We start from the raw sequence: 12,807 nt of genomic DNA, 5'->3' as shown, positions 1-12,807 counted from the left end.
CTCAAGGGAAGAAGTCGTCTTGAAGGGCTTCTCTGTCGAGGGATTTTCAGGCAATTCGGACCTGCAGCAGGGCTTCACTGGGCAAACCAATGGTCCAGGAGTTGCAGCAGTCATCTTCCTTCAGCTCGTCTTCAGTTCTTTCATTCCAGTGGTTGACTCCGCCTTCCAAGTCCCAGAGACCTGCTTTTAAACAGTTTTCTCCCATTCATTCCAGCATAGCTGTCACTCACCCAGCAGGGTGGCTGTGCTTGCCGGACAGTCAGCCAGCCAATCACACCAGAGTGCATTCAGGTCTCCTAGGAGACTAACCACAGGGAGTTTTGGGCACCTTCCTCACATCCTGTCCACCCCAGACACTCAGGCGCCAGAGGGGGGCTTCAGTAAAGTAGCCCGCCAAAGGCAAACAAACAAGGGGACCAAACCTGGTTTGGCGCGCAGACACAAACACTAGAAGGACCTTTCCAAAAAGAAATGGTGAAAAAAGTCGATCGGAACCTGTTTTTACAGAGGGGGCTCAGACGCCATCTTGAAAAACATGGCTCCAGTGGATTTCAGCTACCGGAGCGTTTAAACGGGCTGCGGTCCGGGAAATCATGGTAATACCACTGCCACCAGCCATTCTGAGAGGAAAGGGTAGCTTTTGAGGGCTACATGAGTTTTCTAGGCATAGGGAACACTAGGTATTCCCTCCAGCACTCTGCTGTAAGGCAGTGTGTGCTCGGTTAGCAATTTTAAAAAGACTAGCAAAGTCAATTTAAATTTACATTCACTGGGAGACAGTAGTCAGTCCCAGAAAAAGGTATTTAAACCTTGGGGAGTCTGAAAGACACCCCTGTGCCACTGCACTGAAGGTGCTGTGTGACACACAAGAAAAAGATTATGCCTATGGAGTTGTCTAAAAGTCCATATCCAAAGAACACAAAAGTAAAATACATGAGAGTGGGAAAAAAAGGCTCACGCTCTTCCCAGGTGAACATTAAAGTCCTAGAAATCCAGCAAAGTTGCTGGGGGTCTCAAAAGGTAAGGGAAATTAGCAATTTATGAGAATTCTCCCTAACAGGCACCAATGAAAAAGTGGCCCGCGGTTGCAAATGGATATTCATTCATTTAGTCACAAACTGTTTGAATAGTACCCAAGGGGGTGTTTTTGGTTAAAATGTAAGCAAATTGGGATATTTAAAGAATATTTATTCAGCAACAATCGTCAAATCTATTAGCTGCATACTGAAGTAACTCATCAAACTGGCCCATGTTGGCCAAAAACGTGGCGCATTTTGCCTGGCCCACACTAGCATTTTACATTTCTGGCACGGGCATTGCCCTATAGGCCAGTCCGAGTCTGGTGGCTCATTCCATAATGGGTGAGGGGGTATCCACCCAGTGGCCCCCTCACCCATATGGAGGAGCCAGCCCAGTGAAACACTGAGCACTCCCTCGGCTGCCTCAGCTGAGGGAGTGCTCCTGGGCTGGCTCCTGGGATGGCTGAACTGTCAAAGGGAAACACTGTTTCATTTTGACAGTTCAACTCCCCAGCTGGCGAGTGGGGGGCAGAATGGGAAGGAGGGTTGTGGGCTGTGCAACAAGGGCAATCCCCCTACCCTCCTGCCAAAATCAGCTCTCCTTCTGAGGCATTGTGGAGCGCAAGGTACAGGGATGGCATCTTTTTACTGCCCATCTATCATAATCTAGCACAAAATATCATGCCTGTCAACTGGGCCCCCCAGCGCCAATTGCAAACTGTTTGGCTTTTTACCCATTTATTTTTGAAGTATTCTCTAAAATGCAACATTTTAACCGATTATTTGAAATAAATTCAAGGGGGGAAAAGCCCCTAAAACCCCTCTTGATTTGTTCGGGCTCCCTCGCGGGGCTCAGTCACTCTGTCGCATCTCTGGTGAGTTTGTTTGTTAACTTCTCCTTCTTGAACAAGCTGTAGATTTAATGTTCGGATGAAATTGGTTAATGCTCTTTTATATATTCGCTTATTTTTCATATCCTTTTATTTTTTTTAACCTGCTTTCTATTGATTGATTATTTGTATAGCGCCTATACACAATGGGCCTCATTACGAGTCAGCCGGTCCGGAAAGAAAGGTGGTGGTAAATCCGCCACCACCATTCTTTCCGGACCAGCTGATTAAGAGTCCTACAGGTGGAGGTGGCACTCACGCCAGGTCTGACCTGGCGGTTTTAACACCACCCGCCTGCAGGCGGACATGGAAACACTGGCACCATTACAGCATGGTGCCGGTGTTTCCACTTCCCCATTCCCATGGAGTCCCATGGGAATGGGGATTTAACAGAATTCTGCCTCTGGAATTACCGGGTCACCGGCGTTCTAATTCCCCAGTGATTCTGGCAATCACGGAGGCGGAATGGTAATACGAGTCCGGCGGTAACCTGCCGGAATTTCCGGCACGGTTACCGCCGGACTCGTAATGAGGCCCAATGTGTTTCAAAGTGCTTCAAGGAGGGAGGGAACATGGGGGAAAATACAATTACATTCTTACAGGTCCTTGAAACAAATTAGAATGTGAAAAAATACAACTATCATAATCAGCCTGACGACAAACCTGATACGGCAAGTGTATAGAACACTTAGGGAGCGAAAAGGGAACGGAAGAAGGAGACCAAACAAGCAGTAACATTACTACTGCATGAGGAACAAGAGGAGGCGTAGGAGGGGGGAGTGGAGAGAGTGAGGAGGAGAGGAAACAAACAAGAGACTATCCCGGAAGGTCAGACCACAGTTGAAGGAGTCGGGCGGGAGTGGGAGGAGAGGACAAGCAGGGATGGGGGGGGTAGATGAGCTGCTATCGAAGGTAATGGGACAAATGATAGGAGTAAGTGCTATGAGGGGAAAAGTGGCTGCAAGACAGGAGGAGGTGGAAGAGTGTGAGGGGTCGGAGGGTAGGAGGAGGGGAAAGTGGCTGTAAAAGACTGGCGGCTATGATTACTATGCCTGATGGCAATTGGGATATTGCCAGCCTTTAACATGAGGAGGGAAAAGGATAAGAGAAACAGGGACAACCAAGACAATCGCAGGGGGCTAGAGAAAACAGTTGGGGTGCAGGGAAGTGGGAGGGGGCACTTTCTGTCACACAGGGGAAGGGAGGTTGGCACTTTCAGTATACGGAAATGGGTGGGGGATGAGAGGACAGAGGACACAACCGGGGCATCGGAGGGGTAGGGGGGACGAAAGGACACAACAAGAGGCATCAGAGGGGGTGGGTGGACGCGAGGACACAACACAGGGCATAGGAGTGATGGGGGGGTGAAAGGACACACCAGGGGCAACAGAGGGATGAAAGTACACAACAGGGGCATAGGAGGGGGAGGGTGGATGAGAGGACACAACACAGGGCATCGGAGGGGGTGGGGGGACGAGAAGACACAACAAGGGGCATTAGAGGGGGTGGGTGGATGAGAGGACACAACACAGGGCATAGGAGTGATGGGGGTGAAAGGACACAACACAGGGCATCAGGGGGATGAGAGGACAAAACCAGGGCATCGGGTTGGGGGGATGAGAGGACACAACAAGGGGCATCGGAGGGGGTGGGTGGATGAGAGGACACAACACGGGGCATAGGAGGGAGTGGGGGACGAAAGAAACAACATGGCATCAGAGGGGGTTGTGGGGTGAAGGGCACAACACAGGGCATTGGGGGGACGAGAGGACACAACACGGGGCATCATAGGGGGTGGGGGACGAGAGGAGACAACACGGGGCATTGGAGGGTGAGGGGGGATGAGAGGACACAACAAGGGGCATCGGAGGGGGTGGGGAGATGAGAGGACATAACACAGGGCATAGGAGGGGGTGGTTGGACAAAAGGACACACTTCACTGCATCGGAGGGGGATGGGGGGGGCGAAGGACACAACATGGAGCATCAGAGGGGGTGGGGGGACGAAAGGACACAACACTGGGCCTTGGAGTGGGAGGGGGGACAAAAGACACAACTCGACGGATACACTGGCACCGTTATTAATGGTGCTGGTGCATCCGGCTTCCCCATTCCCATTGAGCCCTATGGGGCTCGAATGGGGAAGAACATTTTCCGGTGCCTGAGAATGGGTGATTACCGGGTCCGCCAAGGTCGGACTGACCCGGTAATTGCCCATTCCTGGCCGCCGGAAAATATTACAAGTTTGGTGGCAGCCTGCCGGTTTTACCGGCAAGGCTACTGCCAAACTTGTAATGAGGCACATTGGGCCTCATTACGAGTTTGCAGGTAGCCATGGTATGGCTACCTCCAAACTCATGTCCGGGTACCAAAAAAAGGGAATTACCAGCCCATTCTGACTTTTGCGGGCCCCGTATTTCCCATTTTCGGGACCCGGACCCGGTACGTCCCCAGTCCCATTTGAGCCCCCATAGGGCTCAATGGGAATGGGAAGGATGCTAACAACGGACTCATTAATGGCGTGTCTGTTGTTAGCATCCTGGTCTGCTCGCGGGTGGCGGTATGCACGTCTGGCCATACCGCTACCCGCGAGCAAACTCATAATGTGGCGGCCCGGTATGAACGGTGCTGGTACCTTACCGGCACCGTTCATACCGCGGCCACCAGGGTCGTAATAAGGCCCATTGTCTTTAGCACACAGCATTCAAGCTTTCCTTCCATCTTGTCTGTGTACCGTAGTGCCAGTCAGCTGACCACACCAGCCATGACCAATAGACAGGTTGTCGGTTTCTCAGACTTCACTGACCACATTTCACCTCATTGTGTTACTCTTGGCTGTGGGCCAGTATCGTCACACCGTTCTGTGCCAAAGCATGATATGATATGGTAATGGTCAATAGGTCACAGGTTTCTTGCTTTCTGTGTTAATCCTTTTCATGATATTGAGGATGAGTTACTCAGTGTACTCTCAGTAGTTTTCCAGGTTTTCATGAAACCAGTTTATGAAAGTTGAAACATTCATTCTTGCTTTTCACATATGCTTTATAAAACAAGAAATATGTATGTGTTGCTTACAAAACATTGATCCTGCTTTTCCTTTTCCTTCAAACAGGACAAGCAAAAAAAGCAGGAAACATGGAAAACAGTGAAATGTTTTTAAAATATTACTTCGAGCCTCTTACCGCGGGACTCTGAAGGAAATTCACTAAAAAAAGACTGCAATTATTAACGATTTTGGAAACACATCCGGTTCCTATGTCCCGTCAATACCAATCAATAAGGAGATCATCTGTCTCCAACCCATAGAACACTGCACCACTAAAGGGGAGTCTGAGCCACTGCATAAGGGGAATGTGCAGCATTCTGTGCTGTCGAGAAACGTAACTGCATATGGCAAGACCCACACAGGAGGTACGAACCCCAAGAGAGTCTATATACATTTACTGAATGTGATACAGCTTCCTCTGTAAAGGGTAACACAAAACTTAAGGAGTTGCTAACAAGAGGCACTTTGCAAATTAACTGACATGCCCCAACCTTCAATACAAATGGCCATCTAATGGTCGACCACTGAATCTATACTGCAGAGAGGACAGAAGGAGAATGGGCAGAGGAGAGGAAATGGCTGTCAAGTAGAGGCTGGGCATCTTCATGCATTGGGATTTGTAGACCAAATTTACAAAATATTATCAAAGTCAAGACACTGGTCTGCCACATTAAGTACGAAAAAGTTTCTCAACACCACCTTTGAACTCGATGCCTCAGAATCAATAGCACCGCTGCTGTGATGCTAGTAATTGGTTGTTAGTGTTCCAGTGGCAGCATCAAGACTAGAAAGGATACAAGCACAAACTCCTTTCTATTTTCAGACTTGCCTGCTCTTACCCAGGATTGAGATTCGTCCTTATCGTTCATGTGTATTAAAAAGCACCTGGCCTGGTGAGACTAACTGAGGGATTCCGATTATTATATACATATTTAGAATTTAACAAGGTGCGCCTTACGAAGAAATCACTGTTTACAAATAACCGCCTCACAATGGAGGTACTTCTTGAACTTTCTGAATGTGAAACTACATTAAGTGAAACAGGTAATATACGGCAACATCAGAGAAATCACACTGAGAAGAAAGAACATGAAGGTTTTGAACGCGACAAGGCTTTTAAAGAAACAAGTAATCTATTAATACCTCCAAGCAATCGCACTGGGTGGAAACCATATACATGTTCTGAATGTGATAAGTCTTTCAAGCAAAAGAACGACCTAGTGAGACATCAGAGACTTCACACCGGTGTGAAACCATATGCATGTTCTGAATGTGATAAGTCTTACAAGTTGAAGAGTAATCTATTGATACATCAGAGGAATCACACTGGGGAGAAACCATATGCATGTTCTGAATGTTGTAAAGCTTTCAAGGCGAAGAGTCATTTATTGCTACATCAGAGAAATCACACTGGTGTAAAACCGTATGCATGTTCTGAATGTGATAAGTCTTTTAAGGTGAAGAGTAAGCTTGTGATACATCAGAGAAATCACACTGGGGAGAAACCATATCCGTGTTCTGTATGTGATAAGGCGTTCAAGGAAAAGGGAGCTCTAACTATACATGAGAGAAATCACACTGGAAGAAACCCATATGTATGTCTTCAATGTGATAAGGCTTTCAGGCAAAAGGGAGCTCTAACTATACATCAGAGAAATCACACTGGAGTGAAACCATATACATGTCCTCATTGTGATAAGGCTTTCAAGCAAAAGGGAGAATTGCTGATACACCAGAGAATTCACACTGGGGAGAAACCATATGCGTGTCCTCAATGTGATGAGGCCTTCAAACAAAAGGGAGAATTGTTGATACACCAGAGAAATCACACCGGGGTGAAACCATATTCATGTTCTGAATGTGATAAATCTTTCAAGAGACAGGATCATCTATTGATACATCAGAGAAATCACACTGGGGTGAAACCATATGCATGTACTGAATGTGATAAGGCTTTCAAGACAAAGGGACATCTATTGACACATCAGAGAAATCACACTGGGGTGAAACCATATACATGTTCTGAATGTGATAAGGCTTTCAAGCAAATAGGTCATCTATTGATACATCAGAGAAATCATACTGGGGTGAAACCATATACATGTCCTCAATGTAATAAGGCTTTCAAGCAAAAGGGAGAACTGTTGACACATCAGAGAAATCACACTGGGGAGAAACCATATGCATGTTCTGAATGTGATAAGGCTTTCAAGAGAAAGGGTCACCTATTGATACATCAGAGAAATCACACTGGGGTGAAACCATATGCATGTTCTGAATGTGATAAGGCTTTCAAGACAAAGGGTCACCTATTGACACATCAGAGAAATCACACTGGGGTGAAACCATATGCATGTTCTGAATGTGATAAGGCTTTCAAGCAAAAGGGTCATCTATTGGTACATCAGAGAAATCATACTGGGTCAAAGCCTTATACATGTCGTCAGTGAGGTAAGACTTTCGTGCAAAAAGGAGAACTGTTGACACGTCAGAGAAATCACACTGGGGGAACCCATGTGCATGTTCAGAATGTGATAAGGCTTTCAAGAGAAAGGGTCACCTATTGATACATCAGAGAAATCACACGGGTGAAACCATATGCATGTTCTGAATGTGATAAGGCTTTCAAGACAAAGGGTCACCTATTGACACATCAGAGAAATCACACTGGGGTGAAACCATATGCATGTTCTGAATGTGATAAGGCTTTCAAGCAAAAGGGTCATCTATTGGTACATCAGAGAAATCATACTGGGTCAAAGCCTTATACATGTCGTCAGTGAGGTAAGACTTTCGTGCAAAAAGGAGAACTGTTGACACGTCAGAGAAATCACACTGGGGGGAACCCATGTGCATGTTCAGAATGTGATAAGTCTTTCAAGCAAAACGGTCATCTTTTGATACATCAGCAAAATCACAAAGTGGAAAGTCATCTTGGCCAGCTTCTCATCATCATGTTGAATCGTTAATGTCTACCATACAGGCACTATCCTGGTCCAGGGTCCTCAATGCTGGTGTCTGCGCCAGGTCAGACCTTGCGGATGTAACGCCACACAGCCGCAGACTTGTACTTTGCCGGTCCGGAAACAATGGTGGCAGCGGGCTTACCGCCACCGTTGTTTCCGGACCGGCAAAATCTTAATGAGGGCCATAGTTCAGTGCCAGCTCTGTCACTGTCTTTGACTCCCTCCTCCCTGACGTCTTCAAGATAATTTCCAACCTCAATCTCACCATGTTGGCAGTGGGGTTGCCTTAATCTCTTACCAACCCAGCTGTACTTCTCTTGGGTGATTTCAACATCCAAGGAGCCTCCCCGTCATAGCATCCACTCTTTTCATTAACCTCTGCACCTCTCTATCCCTCTCCATTCTCCCATCTGGTCCAGCCCACTCGACTGGACACACTCTGGACATCTTCATTCACTCTGACCTCTCTCTCCCCCCTCTGGTCACCCCACTCTCTTGGTCAGATCACTCTCTCCTCTCCTCCTTCCTGGGTCCCTTCATCTCTCTGACTGCCCACCCCAAACGTTCTAACAACCTCGTTCACAAACATTTGCCAGATGAAACAAGTGTCAGCTGCTGCCTTCGCTTCCTCCTTCATCCCCCTCATGCCCTACCCAGTCTCTATCACTGACTCTACTCTCAGCAAGCTCCACTTATCCATCACCAATAGTCTTGTCATTCTTGCCCCAGTCATAAGGATACACCTCTAAGCGTAACACCTGCTATGACTTTGAACTTACAGCCTTGAAGCAAAAGTTCAGAGCAGCAGAACGGAAGTGGCAAATCTCAGGCTCACCCTCTGACAAACTGGCCACCACTTGCTACAAAGGCAATACGGACTCTCCATCCATGCCAAGAAAAGCCGGTCATATAGCACAGTGAGTAGAGCGCTCGCTTTGACATATGTGCAGAGCCTGCTGATGCAGGTTTGAATCCCAGCAGGGCCAAACTTAGCCTTTCATCCTTCCGAGGTCGATAAACGAGTACCACACACTGTGGGAAATAAGCAGCGCTCAGAGTCCTGAGGATTCGTAGTGCTATGCAAATGCAAAAATAAAAAAATAAATACAATAAATAAAAGGGCCCACATTCAGGCACGGGTATCTGGTGCATCCAACAACACGGCTGAACTTTTAAAAATCTGCAGGGAACTTGCCAACCCTTCTGCAGTCTCCTCCTCCCCTCCCTCTTCCCAGGCCCTCTGCAATGGACTGGCCACACACTTTGCCAGCAAAACACAGGACATCCTGAACTCCCTTGTTCAATCCTACACCCCTGTGCCGCCCTTGGGCCCTCGCCCTCTCCCTTCCCCTTCTCCACTTTCGACCCTGTCACACCTGAAGAAGTCACCAGAGTTGTCTGCTCCATGAATGTCTCATCCAAAGCAGGTTTCCTCTTGCTCATCCAGAGCCATCAAGGACAACATTGGCTCTCTTGCCCCACACTCGCTGATTACTGCAATCACTCTTTTGACACTGGATCTTTCCCCTCCCTTGGGCGCCCACTCCTCAACAACCTTTTGTAGACCCTACCTGCCCTGCCAACTATCTCCCTATTTCCTCACCACCTTCATGGGGAAGCTGATGGGGAAGTTGGCATTGCCCCAACTCAACCCACACACCAAGATTGTTGAAGGTCTCCTTGACCATCAATCTGGATTCCAAGCATCCAGAGACATGGAAACTACTTTTCTGAACACCTGTGAAGAACTGCTTGCACCTCTGGACTCTAACTTCCCATCTGTCCTCATCCTGATCGATCTCTACTCTGACTTTGACAGGGTTAACATGTTATCCTCATACAAAGACTCCACGATACACTTGGTATCTCAGAACGGGCACTGGATTGGCTGACCTCCTTCCTAATTGACTGCCCTTCCCAAGTCATCCTGGGCTCCTTTTCCTCTCCCACCTCCTCCACCTGTGGTGTCCCCCAGGGTTCTATCCTCTCCCCTGGCTCTTTAATATCTACCTGGCTCAGCTGACGCTCCTCATCTCCTCCTTATCCCCCAACTTCCAGTGTTATGCAGACGACACTCAACTCTTTTTCAAACTTCATGCAAACCCTCTTGCACCTTCTATCATTCCTGACTGCCTATATGCCATCCAGTCCTGGTGCACTTCTAGCAATCTCTGCCTCAATGCCATCAAAACTGAGATCCTTCCCATTGGGACCCCAGCTCCCTCCTTCTCTTCACTCTGGCCTTCCTCCGTGGGCCGTTCGCCTGCCCCCTCTTCTGAAGCCAGAAACCTTGGAGTCCTCTTCGACCCATCTCTCTCCTTCCTCCCTCACACTCAGAACATTGCCAAGAAGTCACACTTTAAGCTCTACTTTCTCAAAGGAATTGTCCCCTTTCTCACTTTCGCCCAGAAGCTCAATGTTACCCAAGCCCTGGTTCTCTCTAGGTTTGACTATTGCAATAGCCTCTTTCTGAATCTACCTTCTTCCACTCTGGGACCCATCCAGTTAATCCAGAATAGGACAGCAAGACTTATCCTTGGCCTTAAGCCCAGGGACAGCATCTCTCCTGCCCTAAAAAGTCTCCACTGGCTCCTGGTTGCTGCTCTGATTAAATTCATATCTCTGTTATGTAATGTTAAGCCAACTTCTAAAGCGCATGATCACCCTGAGGAATCTTGGCGCTGAGAGAGAGGATGAAGTCCGGACCAGAGACAAGCTCAGCCTAAAATAAATGAGTTTTAATGGCCTTTCTGAAGGCTAGGTGGTTAGATATTTTCTTGATGGCATGAGGGAGCTTATTCCATAGTATTTCCGCTGCTATGGAGAAGGCTCAACCTCCAACCCGTACCCGCTGATAGGTGGGAACCACCAACAGGTCAGCCATGGCAAAATGGAATCTGCGGCTGGGGTGGTAACGGGAGAATTTAGCATGAAGGTATTCAGCACCTTGGTCATGGAGGGCACAATGGACTATGCATAATGCTTTGATGTCAACACGTTGGGTCACCAGGAGCCAGTAAAGGGCTCGAAGCACCGGAGAGATATGGGCTCCATAAAGTGTGCCTGTAGCCACTTGCGCAGATACATTTTGCTGTCGCTGCAACTGTTGGAGCAGACCTTTTGGTTGAGCCAAGAGTTGCAGTTATCCAGCCGGGATATCACCATGGCTGCCACCACAGGAGGACGCACTTTCCTAAGTATTTTTTGATGAAGGTGGCCGGATTGGCATACAGCAGTAACGTTCTTGTCCATGGATAGTGATGCAGACTGAATGATGCCCACATTTTTCACCTTGCCAACCGGCACAGGGAGAGGACCCAGGGATAAAGGCCAGAAAGAGAACACCTGGAGTGTAGGGTCAGGGGTGCAGCCCACCACCATCACCTCTGTTTTATCTCCGTTCAATTTGAGCCAATTGTGGTTCATCCATTCTCCCATGGCCGCCAGACACCTCCGCAGGCACAAAGACATCTCGGTCCCATCAAGATCTAAATGAATCAGAATCTGAGTCTCGTCGGCGTACAAATAGCATCTGATGTCGATTGAGCAGATCAAACGCACCAAGGCCCAAATATAGATGTTTAAAACGAGGAGCCTTGAGGCACTACACAACTGAGGTGACATGGTACAGAAAATAAGGGAGACATAGAGAGGGTCTGGGTACGATCAGCCAGGAATGACGTGAACCAGTTCAGTACCTGCCCAGATATTTATTTATTTATTTATAATATGCTCATAGCCAAATAATGGCTTTACATATACAAACAATTTACACACACAAACAATTAAGCATACAAAAATCACACAATCCATAAAAGTTAAAAACAAATTTCATACAAAAATACTCTCAGATAAATCCTTTAAAATTATTAAGACTAGTTTGTAAAATTGCATCATGTGATACATTAAATTGATATCATTTCCTTCTAGTAGTTTTTTCCAAATAATTTCAACATCCTCAGTGATACTGGTGTTATTATAGCGTAAGAGAAATTTTCTACGAATAACTGTAAGACTTTCACAGTAACATATTAAGTGCTTCGCATTTTCGATTTCTAAAGTTCCACATAATCGACAGAACCTTATATTTCTCTCGAGCTTAAGTTTAGCTCCTAAAATTTCCAAAGTATCACAACGGTTGAATTTAAACAAAAAATACTGTCTTATAGTGGCTGCAGTCGGAAACGCAAATTGATATTTAGGTTTCACAGTTTTAGGCGTCCAGTATTCTAGGAATAAGCCACTTGTGGATTTTGTGGACAGAGTAATCGTATCACGTTCTTTTGCATGGCTATATATAGTTCCTTGTAATAAGTTTTTAATCTTAGTTTGCTTGAGGAGTAGCCAACTCTTTGAATTAACTGTTGCCCATTTCTCATATATCGTATGTAATCTGCTTAAGGATACAAACTGTTTTTTATGACCCTCCTTGGTGAATGTTTTCATCAGTTCAACCACAAAAGTATTAATAGATAGCATACTTAATTTAGCGTATAACATTGCGGATTTATATTCTAAAATGTCTTTCACATATCTAAAGTTACATTCTAATAAAATGTATTCACAAGATGTAGAACTAGGTAACCTGAACAGTGATTTTAAAAATTTTCCTTCTAATAAACACATTTCATTGGTAAATTTACTCCCCCAGATCTCAGCACCATATAATAAGCAGGATATTATCTTACTTGCGTACAGTAATACAATTGTATTTACAGAGATGCCTCCTTGTTTTCCTATAAATTTATTAATGGCACCGGTGTTATTTAAACATAGCAGTTTAGTAGCTCCCCAGTGGGGTTTCCATAATAGCTTAGAGTCAATTATGACTCCTAAGTAGCGGTAACAGTCGACTTTTTCAAGTATTTCTGAATTCAGCATCCACTT

At 46.5% G+C, this 12,807-nt stretch overlaps 1 protein-coding gene across 1 annotated transcript in view; it reads left to right on the top strand.

Annotated features, from left to right (window-relative positions):
• LOC138511122 (zinc finger protein 84-like) overlaps positions 1 to 12,613 on the top strand; it is a 142,040-nt gene extending 129,427 nt beyond the window's left edge. Inside the window, exon 2 of the mRNA XM_069626607.1 lies at positions 5,021 to 12,613. Within this exon, the coding sequence (XP_069482708.1) occupies positions 5,947 to 7,404 (1,458 nt within the window). The 5' untranslated portion in view covers positions 5,021 to 5,946 and the 3' untranslated portion in view covers positions 7,405 to 12,613. The remainder of the gene's footprint in view (positions 1 to 5,020) is intronic.
• Positions 12,614 to 12,807: the final 194 nt, after the last annotated feature.

This window comes from Ambystoma mexicanum, chromosome 6p, assembly GCF_040938575.1.
Source record: "Ambystoma mexicanum isolate Mex_15411 chromosome 6p, UKY_AmexF1_1, whole genome shotgun sequence".
Classification (NCBI taxonomy): Eukaryota; Metazoa; Chordata; class Amphibia; order Caudata; family Ambystomatidae; genus Ambystoma; species Ambystoma mexicanum.
Note: the sequence above shows the minus strand (reverse complement) of the source record. Positions and strands in the feature narration are given on the sequence as shown.